Here is a 15,079-nt window from a genome sequence, read left to right as displayed (position 1 = left end):
CCCCTTTCCATTCAAAGGGAACACTCATGAAATCCTGCCATAAATCGTCGTAATAATGGGATTACCATATTAGATATTACAAATATCAGCGGTGGGGTCAGCTATAAGGCAAAAGTGTATTCAATGCGAGGACTCGGTAAGAGTAGTGTGTTGCCTTCAAGCGGAGTATATAGAATAAACATCATCCCTATCAGGGGTGTAGCTATACGGGACCCCAAAGATCTTTCTGCCCCATAATATGCTAGGATTCTCAATGGCACAAGGTAGGGAGGGGCCCTATTACAGATTTTGCTTTGGGACCTTTGAAGATACTCCTCTGACCCCTATTTATTACATGTAAGGTTTGGTTCACATCTGTGTTGGTATTGCATCTGGGGGAGTCTGCATAGGGATCCCCCCGAACGGAATACCAAACACAATTGCAGGCGCTGTACAGTAAAAGCACACATAGACTATAATGGGGTCCATGTGCTTTCCGCGCGCTGCCCGCAAGAATCATGTGGACATGAAAGTAGATCACGATCTACTTACTTTTCTGTCCGCATGTTCCATGCAGACACTGCACGGAGAGCACACAGACCCCATTATAGTCTATGGGGATCCATGTGCTTTTACTGCACAGCGCCTGCAATTGCATTTGGTATTCCGTTCGGGGGATCCCCATGCGGACTCCCCTGGACAGAATACTAACGCAGAGGAGAATGAGGGGTAAGACATTGATGTGCTAACATTATACAGATCATTAGGCTGTGTACACTCTGGGTTTATGAGTATCTTGCCACATGCACCAAACATATCCGTATGACCTCATTCACAGAATCCTTCTGGAATCCATCGGGCTGGTATATTTTATTTTCAACTGTGTGCAATAATGTGGTCAATTCTACTGTTCCGTAAAGACCCATTAAAAAATGTACATTCCATCAGTTCTTCTCGGTACTCGCAGACAGTTTTTGGCAGAACTCGGCAGGGAGGTTGTTCCCGCCATCTTGGAGAACTAAGCACAGATATTCTGTGGATGTAGACTTCGTCCAATCCTTCCGTCTCTTCATGTCACCCCAGACGGACTGGATGATGTTGAGATCAGGGCTATATTTGTGGGGGCCATATCATCCCCTCCAGAACTCCTCCATCAAAGAGCAAAGGTCACACCAAATATTGACGGGATTAGATTTCTCTTTTCTTCTCTTTTCCTAGAGGGCAGCAAGCAGTGGCACTGTTTTCCTATTTACATCTTGGAAAACAGATTTGCTTATATCATGTATAGTTGGAGTTCTCCCATTAGATGTTGACTGACCCATCAGTGATACATGTAGACTAAAGTGTGATGTTTCCATACACAGCAATCCTCAAGAAAACGGAACATTTTTCTTGAACCTTTGATATATTAAACCTGACTTGTACTTTTAGCCGCCTACAAGCAGTATAATCTGTCCTGGCAGTGCGGGAGGTGAGAGTGCACAGGACGTAGTATTCCCTGCAGCACAAGCAGGACTCGTTCCAGAGTCGGCATCTTATTCCAGGAATTCATCTGTCTTTCTTAGATATCATTCATGTTTTTCTCATTATTTCAATTGGGATGCAAGGGCCATGACATTTCCTTGACCGATACAGGCGTACATTAGTGGACATGTTGTATTCGCACTACCTCATAGGGTCACTATATATATATATATATATATATATATACCCCCCAACCGTCCCGATTTCCGCGGGACATTCATGATTTCGGTGACGTATCCCGCGGTCCTGGTTGGAGGGAGGTATGTCCCGATTTCAACTCAGATCTGCGTCTGGAGGACGTAGATCTGAGTTGAATACATACGCGACTAAAGCAAGGAGCTGTCACAGCTCAGCTCCTTGCTTTGTCACTGTACTCCAGCTAGTGGCTGTGTAGGCGCGATGTGATGACGTCACATCGCGCCTACAACTGTGTTAGCAAGACTACAGAGAGAGTGGCAGGGGAGCGAGGAAATGGTAAGTATAAGTGGTTTTTGTGTGTAGACATTTAGGTGGAACATGAAACTGGGGGCAGATGAAGGAGGGGACGGCATGACACTGGGGGCAGAGATGAGGGGACATGAATCTGGGGGCAGAGATGGAGGGGAGATAAATCTGGGGGCAGAGATGGGGGACGTGAAACGGGGCAGAGATGGGGGACATGAATCTGGGACAGAGATGGAGGGGACATGAAACTGGGGGCAGAGATGGAGGGGGGACATGAAACTGGGGGCAGATGAAGGCTGTATATGAAACTGGGGGAGAGATGGAGGGGGGACATTTAATTTACAGGTGACTGTAGGAGGATTATACTGTGTGGGGGCACATGGAAAATGAATGAGAATGGGCGGAGTCAACATAAAGTGGGTGGAGCTAAATTTGCAGCGCTGCGCTATGCGCACCGCACATTTTGTCCCTCTTTCAGTTCTTCAAAAGTTGGGAGGTATGTATATATATATATATATATATATATATATATATATATATTTATATATATTTATTTATTTATTTTTTTTCTATGTTAAGTAGATCTTATATACTTCTAATACTTCCATCAATGTGGCAGCTTTTGCCATCTAACACAGAAGTGATTGGTATTATACCCCTCCTCTAGCTAAAGGGGACCTTTCACCACCTCCATCAACTTCAACTCTTTGCATCCTTCAATCCTAATTCCAGAACAGTTTGGATTTATTTTCTCTAGCCCCCACCATTCCTGAGTAATAATTTCTGTTCATTAGCACAGTTATGCTCGCTGTTGTCAGGTGGGCGGCCCCTGTATGTTCCAGCCACACACTTGAGAGTAGACATAGCATATTGGGTGCTAAGACTAATACAAATGACTGCTCAGGAACAGGGGGCTAGAGAAAAAATTCCAACTGTGCTGGAATCAGTGTCACCTATTAAAAGGGTGCAAAGAGTTGGGGTGGATGGAGGTGGTGAAAGGTCCTCTTTAATAATACAGCTGACCTATAGACGGGGGTCCTGACCCGGTTCTCACCACCAAATTTAAAAGACATGGAATTAAATGGTGCTTGGACTTCTTTTTCTAAAGGCCCCATATCAAATGTAAAGTCAGCCTCCCGATGGTATGGCATGAGGAGCAGCTACAAAATCTATCTAAAAGAAGCAAAATCCCAATATCCCTAATATTTTGCCATTACAAAATCCTGATCATTGATCACCTATGTGTATTAAAGAGGCTCCGTCTTGAATCTTAGTTTTTTAATGAGTTTTTTCTTTATACCATGTTGTGCCTATGACCTTCCTCTTCTGCCACCACCATTAGAGTACCACAGAAAGTCTCAGAAGTTTTTTTTCAGAATTCTTATTTTCTAGAATCTCTTATATTATAATAAAATAATTGTTTCAGATCCGTAATAAATTAAAATAGGTCTTTATTTTCATCATAATGTCAACACGTGCTTCTGATATTCCAGCTCCTATATACAGCATACAGTTTATTTAAATAAAGACAATACCATCTAGTGGCAGTTCTGTATCCTGCCATTAGCGGGCGCTATACACAACTGGCAAAAGGATCTATAAGAACAGTTACCAAATTAAAGGGGGGGGGGGGGTTCTAGTTTTAGCAAATAAGGCTAGGCTACATTGTTACATTGCATCATGAAAAACACAATTTTTTTTTTTTGCAAAAACTAGAGTCCCCTTTAAGAATAATAGTTGCTCAATATTGTTACTTAAGTGAGAAATTCTCCATGTATAGTCAAAAGTAAGATACCAGGCTAGCTAAAGATGGTACCATATCGGATTGTAGCATGTGTGGGTGGGCAAAGTTAAAAAAAATGAATTGATGTGAAGATCCATATTGTAATATGGGCTATGGTTTTAGATTAAATATATAGCAAATAGATACATTCTATCTACATAGTAAGGATATATTTTTAAAGGGGACCTTTCAGACCACCTCCAACCCTTTATATCGTTCAATAGTTGCTGCTCCACTGATTCTGGCACAGCTGGAACTTTTTCTCTAGCCCCCACCATTCCTGAGCAATCATTCCTGTAAGGCTGCTTTCACACGGAGTAACGCTCTGCTCATTCTGACACGTAAACACATGTCAGAGTGAGGCGCTTCAAACCAGATCCCATTAACTTCAATGGGTGCCGTCTTACGCGCGCTACACATTGAAATCAATGGGAGGCTTTTCAACCCATTGATTTCAATGTGTAGCATGTGTAAGATGGCACCCCTTGAAGTCAATGGGATCTGTTTTGAAGCGTCTCATTCTGACACGTGTGTATGTGTCAGAATGAGTGGAGCGTTACTCTGTGTGAAAGCAGCCATAGTTTCAGCACACAATTATGCCCTCTACTGTCAGGTGGGCGGTGTTGTTAGGATGGAGTAGGTAGTCAGGGACCACCCACCTAACAATAAAAAGACGAATTAGCATATTGGATGCTTGAACTAACACAAATGATTGCTCAGGAACGGTGAGGGCTACTGAGAAAAATTCCAACTGTGCCGAAATCCGTAGAGAAGCACCTATTGAAGGATGCAAAGAGTTGGAGTTGGTGGAGATAGTGAAAGGATAATCTTTATTTAAATTTTGGGTATTTTTAGTACCACGACTCAGGATGGGGCACGGTTATTCCTTACCCTGAGAGGAACTTTCCCTTCTGCTCCTTGTCGCCCCCTGTTGTATAACACACTCCTAGAGTGATGGGGGAATTGAAGTACATAGTTTAGTTCCCATAGACCATGTAGAATTAGCCTGCCATTTAATTAACCACTATAATGGCACCTCCTATTGACAAGTGCGTGAACCAAAACAGGTCGGTGAATTTACCTGCCTGACTCGAATTGTTTATGACGTTGTATAGCCATGACAGATGACCTCTCGTGATTCTTCTACTTATCTTAGAGAACGAGGTGGAAGAAGAAGGGTATGGCTATGGAGGATGCAGTAGTAGAATTCACACCCTTGTCCCCTAAAGGTTCCCATAGGGATCATGGTTGGTGGAGGCCCTGTTACAGATTTTGCATTAGGGCCAGGGACCTAACTTGAGGGGTGCAGAAGGTGTGGCTGCATCTGGGCCTAGGAGTCTTATGGGGCCCATAAGATGTCTCTTCCCAATATGAGGAGAGCATTACTGTAAATGATATATTATGGTTGGAGAGCCTGGGTAGATTTTGCATTGGGGCTTCTGGTTATAGACAATATATAACCCTCCCAATACAGGCCTCTGGTTATATACTGTAGATTATATAACCATCACAACTTAGGCCTCTGGTTATATATATTATATAATCCTCCCAATACAAGCCTCTGGTTATACACAATGTACTGTATAACCCCACAATATCGGTCTCTGGATATAGACAATATATAGCCATCACAACATAGGCCTCTGGTTATAGACAATATATAACCATCACAATACAGGCCTCTGGTTATACATATTATATAACCGTCACCTCTGGTTATATACATAATACATAACCATCACAACATAGGCCTCTGGTTATACACAATGTATAACCCCACAATATCGGTCTCTGGATATAGACAATATATAGCCATCACAACATAGGCCTCTGGTTATACATATTATATAACCATCACAATATCGATCTCTGGCTATAGGTAATATATAACCATCGCATAATATGTTTGTACAGTCTTAGGCCTCGTGTACAACTAAGGCATTGATGTTATTCCTAAAATAAGTTACTGCTAGTCATTCCGTCCTATACACAGTTCTCGGGTTCACATTCTTTGTCTTCGGTGAGGGAAGGACAAGCTGTCCCATTGTTGGCCGCTTTCATGCGGACATAACGGGTTCGAGTTTTCACTCCATTGGATCCACAGCTGCCTTTACATAGACCCCAGGAGGACCACAAGGACACTTCACAGTCCAAAGGTGTTTCTGAAAGAAAGAGACATGGAAATCTTAAGATTAGAGAATAACAAAATCAGTCATTGAGGAGAACAAGCATGTAGGACAACAATTAATGGGTAACGATTGTGTAGTGTTATAAAACATGTTAGTGTTTGGTGGGCGTCCAGATGCTGAGGAGGCACCGATCGCTAATATGAAGGGGTTGAAACAAGGCTTTCATCGACTCTAACCATCAAAACTTCTGACACGTCAAATGGTTTATAAAAGGAGTTGGTCCATGAAGAATACATTTTCCACAAGTGCAAAAAGTACATATGGGCATCACAAAGTAAGTATCCCCTGTTTGGAGCCCAAGAGTGTTTTGACCTGGACATGTATTACATGAATGTATTACACCATGTAATACTACATTTCCCCCATAGTGGCCGCTACACATAGGTGTAGGCAGCTGCTAGAGAAGTTCTTGAAAGTTTCTGTAGTCAGATCCAAGTTGATCAATTGACCGGTATCATTTAAGGGCAATAAGGTACCTGGACTTTATATACACATCATGAGTAGAGATGAGCAAACACTATTGGAAACAGCCGTTTCGAATAGCACGCTCCCATAGAAATGAATGGAAGCAGACGGCACGCAGGCTTTGCCGCTGTCCAGCCGCTGTACCCCCCACGTGCCGATTACGTCCATTCATTTCTATAGGAGTGTGCTATTGGAAACGGCTGTTTCGAATAGTGTTCGCTCATCTCTAATCATGAGTAGTTGGTTACCATGTACAAGTTTCTTCAAATTAAACTAAGAAGCTAATTCAATATGGCTGCACTTCCTGTTGTCACTTTTGCAAAATGGCCAGCACAACGAAATAGAAACATGTCAATATCTCTCTAAATAAACCAAAAATAATGGCCAAACTTTGGCTGTTGCCTTAATTTCTGTTTTACTAATGTGAACCAAAGTTTTAGGATAGAAATCTACGTTAATGAAACTTCCCATTGTAGGAGTGGGAGCTTAAAGGGAATCTGTCACCATGAAAATACTGTGTAATCTGCAGACAGCATGTTATAGAGCAGGAGGAGCTGAGTAGATTGATATATAGTTTTTTGGGGAAAAATTCTGTATAGTGTGTCATTTATTCATGTATTTTTCAGTTCTTTCCAGACTTAGACAGAGTAATTGAGTCCAGTGGGCGGTCCTAACAGTGATTGACAGCTATCTCTCTATACTCAATCACTGTTAGCACCGCCCACTAGACTGAATTACTCCTCCTAAGTCTTGAAAGAACAGAGAAATAAGTGAAGTTATACTGATTCTTTTCCCACCAAACTATATGTCAATCCGCTCGGCTCCTCCTGCTCTATGACATGGCGACTGCAGATTACAGCGTATTTTCATGCTGACAGGTTTCCATTAAAATAGGTTTAATTAGGGGGTGAGGTTAGTGCATGTTATCTCTACATACACTAGACTAGAGTCATGTACCTAATGCTGGAAATACAAAAACCAAGAAGTTTTCTATTTGGCCTGTAGAGGGCACTAGAAGAATGGTAGATAATATACAATATGATGTGTAACATTTTAGATGAACATGTCTATAAAGGTAAAGATAAGTTATATTATTGTATGTTCACATGGTGCAATAAAATCCCGGTGTTTTTTGGCTACGTTTCGACCCATTTGAACATATTTAATTTCAGAACCGAGATCTTAAACTATATTCCTTGGCTTACTTTATGTCAAGTTGAAGCTACCTCGTGGCGACTTACCTGAAAAATTTTCATCGATCTCATTCCCTGTCGTGGTCACATTTGATGCTATATCAAGGAACGAGGTTATCTTGCCTTTCAGTTTCGTAAATGTCACTTTGGCAATTGGTGGCAAAGTCTTTAGCCGGGGATAAAAGAATGAGTTTGCCGGATGACTTGGTGAGGAAGATGTAATCTGTGGCAGAAGAGAAATATTTTACATCTGCAATTTCACTTCAGGAGGTGAAAATTCACAGAAGTTTTAATAAACTATTTGATACTGATACAACACCAAAACGTGGCGTCCTGATGTTGTTTAGCGTCAGGACAAAATATACTGTACTGAGCTAGAGCTGAAGTGTAGGAGACCCTGGATGGGAGCTGGGATGGGCAAGTGAATCTCGGCCATTACATCCTGCAGTAATCTAGTAGGTTACACCGTGTGGGGACATTATACTATTTGGGGGTCATTAAAGAGGGCAATATACCGTGTGGGGGTCAGTGAAGGGTGCAATATACTGTGTGGGGGTCAGTAAGGGAAGCAAAATGCTCTGTGTCGGCCAGGAAAGGGGGTTATACTGTACGGGGGCAAGGAAAGAGGACATATACTCTGAGGGGTCAGTAAAGGGGGCAATATACTGTGGGTGCCAGTAAAGGGGGCAGTATACTGTATAGGGGTCAGTAAACGGGGCAATATACTGTGTGTGGGCCAGTAAAGGGAGCGACATATTGTGTGGGGGGCAGTAAAGGGAGCAATATATTGTGTGGGGGCAGTAAAGGGACAGCATACCATGTGGTGGCGGGGAGAGGGACCATGTGACAGCCAATAAAAGAGGTGGTATTCCATGTGGGAGTGAGTAAAGGAGCAGTATACCGTGTGGGGGCCAGTAAAGAGAGGGTTATATCATGTGGGTGTGTAAAGTGAGTAAAGGGGTGAGGGGGTATTATAATGTGTAAGTCGAAGGTTTGCTATGGGTCCCTGTCTTTCCTAATATGTCTGTATAGTGTTAGTGTCAAGCCTCAGTTAGATCTCCAGCAATACAATAAAATGTTGAGTCAATTAAATTATCTTATGATAATGAGGTGACTCTGCCGTACTGTCCTGCTCCATACAGCAAAGCTGTATGGTAAACTTCAGAAAACAGGAAGTGTCAACTTATTGTGATTTCTCAACTGGACAGTGTAAAATATTCTTTTGCAAGGACAATCACAAGAAAATAAAATCACTGTTAAAAAAAATGTTTATGATTAAGTCATTATATAATGATGCATTTTTTTTATAGGTGCTGTTATTATACATACCTCAGTCACAGTTCCCTGCGGGATGGTGGCAAAGTTTGGTGAGGAGAATGTGAATCCGCTGTCAGTGCCAGCGTCATAGGGATGAAGATCTAGCGTCACACTTTTTTTCCAATTCTTTCCATTACAGAGGTTTAGACTACTGATTCCTACAAACCAGTCAGGACTTGGCACAATTCTTACCATGAATGAAATCTGAAAATAAAGAAGAAATTTTTATTCTTTCACATAGTGACCAGTATTATACTAGTTATAGTCTTTTATTTAGGGGGGCAGTATTATAGTAGTTATATTCTTGTACATAGGAGGCAGTATTATAGTCGTTATATTCTTGTACATAGGAGGCAGTATTATAGTCGTTATATTCTTATACATAGGACCAGTATTATAGTAGTTATATTCTTGTATATAGGAGCAGTATTATAGTAGTTATATTCTTGTACATAGGAGCAGTATTATAGTAGTTATATTCTTGTACATAGGAGCAGTATTATAGCAGTTATATTCTTGTACATAGGAGGTAGTATTATAGTAGTTATAGTCTTGTACATAGGAGCAGTAGTATAGTAGTTATATTATTGTACATAGGAGGTAGTATTATAGTAGTTATATTCTTATACATAGGAGCAGTATTATAGTAGTTATATTATTGTACATAGGAGGTAGTATTATAGTAGTTATATTCTTATACATAGGAGCAGTAGTATAGTAGTTATATTATTGTACATAGGAGGTAGTATTATAGTAGTTATATTCTTGTACATAGGAGCAGTATTATAGCAGTTATATTCTTGTACATAGGAGCAGTATTATAGCAGTTATATTCTTGTTCATAGGAGGTAGTATTATAGTAGTTATATTCTTGTACATAGGAGGTAGTATTATAGTAGTTATATTCTTGTACATAGGAGCAGTATTATAGTAGTTATATTCTTGTACATAGGAGCAGTAGTATAGTAGTTATATTATTGTACATAGGAGGTAGTATTATAGTAGTTATATTCTTGTACATAGGAGGTAGTATTATAGTAGTTATATTCTTGTACATAGGAGCAGTATTATACCAGTTATATTCTTGTACATAGGAGGTAGTATTATAGTAGTTATATTCTTATACATAGGAGCAGTAGTATAGTAGTTATATTATTGTACATAGGAGTAGTATTATAGTAGTTATATTCTTGTACATAGGAGTAGTATTATAGTAGTTATATTCTTGTACATAGGAACAGCATTATAGTAGTTATATTCTTGTACATAGGAGCAGTATTATAGTAGTTATATTCTTGTACATAGGGGCAGTATTATAGTAATTATATTCTTGTACATAGGGACAGTATTATAGTAATTATATTCTTGTACATAGGAGCAGTATCATAGTAGTTATATTCTTGTACATAGGGGCAGTATTATAGTAATTATATTCTTGTACATAGGAGGTAGTATTATAGTAATTATATTCTTGTACATAGGAGTAGTATTATAGTAGTTATATTCTTGTACATAGGAGGCAGTATTATAGTAGTTATATTCTTATACATAGGAGCAGTAGTATAGTAGTTATATTATTGTACATAGGAGCAGTATTATAGTAGTTATATTCTTGTACATAGGAACAGCATTATAGTAGTTATATTCTTGTACATAGGAGCAGTATTATAGTAGTTATATTCTTGTACATAGGGGCAGTATTATAGTAATTATATTCTTGTACATAGGGGCAGTATTATAGTAATTATATTCTTGTACATAGGAGCAGTATTATAGTAGTTATATTCTTGTACATAGGGGCAGTATTATAGTAATTATATTCTTGTACATAGGAGGTAGTATTATAGTAATTATATTCTTGTACATAGGAGTAGTATTATAGTAGTTATATTCTTGTACATAGGAGGCAGTATTGATCTAGTACTTCCATAGTTTGGAGATTATTCTTATTGAGACATTATTATTGCTTTGTATGGCTAGGACTTGCTGATGATGAAGCAAAAATATCAGCTAAACATCTGTTCTTAGATGAGGATGGGATGATGAAAGCGGTGATTTATAGTCCTTCTGCTATGCTGTATTTGTTGACATTGTGCTGCTATGCAACGTGGAGACTTTTGCGTGCTGAGTTTTGGGAGTGTAGTCAGTGGGCTATTAGTGATTTTAATAGGTTTAGTATGTCTATAGGATTCCCTCCCATTAAACTATAAGGTTACAAATACAAAAGGACTGGCAACTACCAGCAGAAAACATGGCTACTGAGCGATGTAAGACACTTAGCAGCACAAATAAAGAGGAAAAAGCAAAAATAATAGGAGTAGACAAGAAAACTATATAGGAGGGAGGGGCAGATTAAAGCTAACCATACATTAGATATTATGGATGGACAAAAAGGTTGATTTACACCATTTCTGGTCCTCCATTGACTCCTTTTCACGACAAATGAAACTACCGATGGCAAATATTTGTTCACAGCTTTAGCTTCTGTGCTGTATTTTTAGGTTGTTAGGTATTGTAGTTGATAAGCCTGTCCTGCAAATTGACAGATCTGCATATCCTCAAGACTAGGCCTTACATCATATCAGAGATTGGTCAGTGATATGATGTCTTAACTTATGGTATTGCCACCCAAGAAGCCTCAGAGACAAATGTAAAATGTGCTGCAGTCATGAAGGAGATATCAGCAGTAGAAAAAACTGATGGGACATTATGTATGAATCAAATTATTCCATGACTGAGGCTGATATTGTCTATACACATAATATTTGGGATGGCCATGATGCGTAGCGAATATGCAAATTTCATGATGATCAGCAGATTTTGGTTGATGTTTTCGAACATTTGCGATGATTTAATGGACGATCTCCAGCCCAAATGGCTGAAATTGTCCGTTTCTTTCAACGTAAATCTAATGTTTATGGCCAGCTTTACTCACAACCAAGCACTATGGGGATCTTATGTTGGCCGATAGATATCTCATATGTATGGCAAGCCTTAATACCAACACAACGTGAAGAGAATAATAAGGTCCTTAGAATAATAAGGTCCTTAGGATGAAGAGAGATAACAAAGGTCCATAGGAGGAATTTCCGGGATTAGATAATATGGCTGCTTTCTCTTGTAAAGACCTCTAGCTCCTCTTCTCAAGAAATGACATCACATCAAGGACTGTGCCGTATCATGATCATGTGACTGACAGATGTGATGTCACCTCCTGAGAAAAGAAAGCAAGTAGACACATTTTCTAATTATGGTTAACCCTTTTAAGTTCACCAAATACAATGGGAAAAAAATTTCACAGCATGCTTGGATTGGTAGTTTTGCACCAGCTGGAAAGCCTAGGGTCGGAAGTCGCAAGTATAATAGGTCAAGGTTGCAATCACATTGGGGTATTTTAAGGCAGCGCGAGATGGAAGTACTTACATATGGGTGTCTAGAATGTGTCTCTAGCTCAGTTGAGGACTGGCCTGTCCCACTAGTGATGGACGGAGCTGAGAAAATACCATGCACACTTTGGATTTTCTCCCCCGCTGACTGTATCTCTTTCATTAGGGCCCAGGCTTCTCCTTTCTCTGCAAAGTCACGCACTCCATTGCTGGCGTGTTCATGTTTTTTCCACATGTGGTAGTCAGAACTATGACTCACTCCTGTTGGATAAGAGAAATCTATTGTCATCTCACAGGTCTGGATTATGTCAAGCTGGACTGTTAGTAAATCACATCCCATTCACAATCATATGAGACAGAATTGGGGCGGTGGAATCTGCGTATCTGCACATCACTAGAATTGGCTTATCTCTCCTGAAAGCAAAGGATCGGGCATGGTGACATCCCACTACCCCATACTTCTTCTCAAGAGTTCCCTATAAACATTAGGTAGTCAGTTGGTCCTACTGAAATTAGCAGATCCGGCCGACCTCTCTCTAATGTCTATGGTCACCAGAACTAAAATATTGATGGCTTATTCTTAGTATAGGTCATCAGTATAAGATTGGAGGGGGTTCACATTTGCTGCCTTCACAGATCATCTGTTTCAAGAGACCAAAGCATTCAGATGAGTGCTGCGACCTCTTCACAGCTTACCAAGCACAGAGCCATACCTTGTATAGTGGCCATGCTTGGTATTGCAGCTCAGCCCCATTCATTTCAATATAACTAAACTGCAAATAGGCCATTTGATCAATGGCCATGACAGCGCATGCATGACATGGCAGAAGCAATGCTCATCCTAAAGATAGGTCATCAATGTTTTAGTCCCAGAAAAGGTGACCATAGATATAGCTATTCGACCAATTTGTGCTTATTTATCCCCAGGGGATGCGGGACTGTGCGACACTAGGGTGACCGTTTATATATTATATATATAATATATTATAATATATATATATATATATATATATATATATATATATATATATATATATTATATCTTTATATATTACTGGGAAATACAAAGGAAATCAATAAATGTACTCAATGCTATAAATAGAATATAATAAAAAATAATATTCAAAATACATAATAAAAACAAAAAAATATATAAAATTTATTATATATATATATATATATATATATATATATATATATATATATATATATATATATAAAATACTATATATATACATGTCATAGTATAAAATACTGACTTACCCAACAATGATGACCACTGAGCCGGGGGCCTGTACAGGGGGTATTGTTTAGGGAACGAAGTCTGACTCCATTTACCAGAGAAGACTATGCTATACTTAGCAATCTCCTCTGCAGTACAAATAGGATCTTCATTCAGGGGAAGACAGCTGGAATAACCAACAATCGATAAGACAGTCAAGACAACTTTGTAGGATTTGTACAACGGAATCATGTTTTCCACTCTCTGCGGGAATAAAAAAATAAAAAAAATAGAATAAAGACACGACTCCCTTTATCTACCTAGCTAAACATCTGCAATGCATTTCACAGTCATCTGCTCAGAAGCAGCAGGAGAGAAGACATTCGCCGTGCAAAAAAATCAGACGAAAAAAGTGGACAGATTTAGCAGAACCGAGCGTGTCGGTGCAGCAGAGCTGGGTATGTCATTTGGGGTGAGTTGTGATAAACCGGATACATCAGACATGACACATTCGACTCTGCTACAGCTATAGCAAAATGCATGAAACTTGCTAAAACTCGACTCCAGGAAGAAAGCAGAGGTGAGATGTCAGAAAGTTACTTACAAGTCTTGTCCTGCAGGGTTCAGGGAGGATGTGGCACCTGTGTTTGCTGGCAGCTAAATTCTTCTGGTGAGGGGAAAAGGAGGACGTGATCTATTTATGCCTCAAGAGGGTCCCCTTTGTCCAACAATGATTGTAACCTTAAGACCCCGCTGCGTAAGGAAGCCTTCAACAACCATGTGCTTATTGGAGGCGCATCTGTGCCAATTGGTCCAAGTTTCTCCAATAAAAAGAAATCAGAGACCGCTGACTAAACAAATTAAGTTTTGCAAAGTACGACCCCCCCTCCACCCTTCCCCCTTTGCCCAGCCCCCATGGACTTTTTTCTTTTTCTTCCCTGTGGTACATTTGGGAAATGTCACGGTGTAAAACGTTCTCATACGTGAAAGTCATGACTCTCCGCAGGAAAAGTTTAACCATAAAATACTGGGAAAGAAGATGTCAGACTCTGCCGGGTCCTTTATGGAGTTTATTAAGCCTTGGGATTTCTGAAAAGAGTCTTTCTGCTCATTCATTGTCCGAATAACAAAAGAGACCAGCGAGGCGATAAGATTGTGTATTAATATTGTGTATAGAGATATAATCTAGATTATAGGCTGCTCAGAGTCATGATCTGGTGGCAGTGTGCCAGCACAAAGTATTAGAGGGAACCACCAAAGCAGATCATCGCTTCAACGTGAGATGCTCCTCGGGGTGCTGTGCAACAATATGGCTGCCCGAGATGGGGTATTGCATCGAAAATGGTCCAGCAACAGAGATATGACAGTGTAAGGGGGGTTATTACTATTGCACCCCAATAGGTCCAGAAGGTCCAAGTCAGGACACAAAGACGCAGTAGAGCTTGCTCCGTGAGACCTTGACCATCCAAGCCCTGCACCCTTAGCGATACAGTATACATATATCCATTATATGTGCGTTTTTGCACAACATGGAAGTTGGCCTTCACCAATGGCTACTTTCTCCTACACTCCAACAG

General features: G+C 40.0%; 1 protein-coding gene across 1 annotated transcript; it reads right to left on the bottom strand.

Annotated features, from left to right (window-relative positions):
* Positions 1 to 5,569: 5,569 nt before the first annotated feature.
* On the bottom strand, positions 5,570 to 14,131 carry SPON2 (spondin 2). The gene is made up of 6 exons (XM_075266403.1): positions 14,107 to 14,131; positions 13,544 to 13,766; positions 12,318 to 12,541; positions 8,907 to 9,098; positions 7,626 to 7,800; positions 5,570 to 5,892 (listed from the first exon to the last, which is right to left on the bottom strand). The coding sequence occupies exons 2-6, from the start codon at positions 13,752 to 13,754 to the stop codon at positions 5,714 to 5,716; spliced, it is 981 nt and encodes a 326-aa protein (XP_075122504.1). The 5' UTR covers positions 13,755 to 13,766; positions 14,107 to 14,131; the 3' UTR covers positions 5,570 to 5,713.
* Positions 14,132 to 15,079: the final 948 nt, after the last annotated feature.

This window comes from Leptodactylus fuscus, chromosome 1 (genome assembly GCF_031893055.1).
Source record: "Leptodactylus fuscus isolate aLepFus1 chromosome 1, aLepFus1.hap2, whole genome shotgun sequence".
Classification (NCBI taxonomy): Eukaryota; Metazoa; Chordata; class Amphibia; order Anura; family Leptodactylidae; genus Leptodactylus; species Leptodactylus fuscus.
This window is presented reverse-complemented; position numbering and strand designations above follow the sequence as displayed.

Coding starts and splice junctions, on each gene's coding strand:
- SPON2 (XM_075266403.1), bottom strand. CDS start 13,754: ATGATTCCGTTGTACAAATCCTACAAAGTTGTCTTGACTGTCTTATCG. Junction 7,801..8,906: donor CGCAGGGAACTGTGACTGAG/GTATGTATAATA, acceptor CTTCTGCCACAG/ATTACATCTTCCTCACCAAG. Junction 5,893..7,625: donor GATCGATGAAAATTTTTCAG/GTAAGTCGCCAC, acceptor TCTTTCTTTCAG/AAACACCTTTGGACTGTGAA.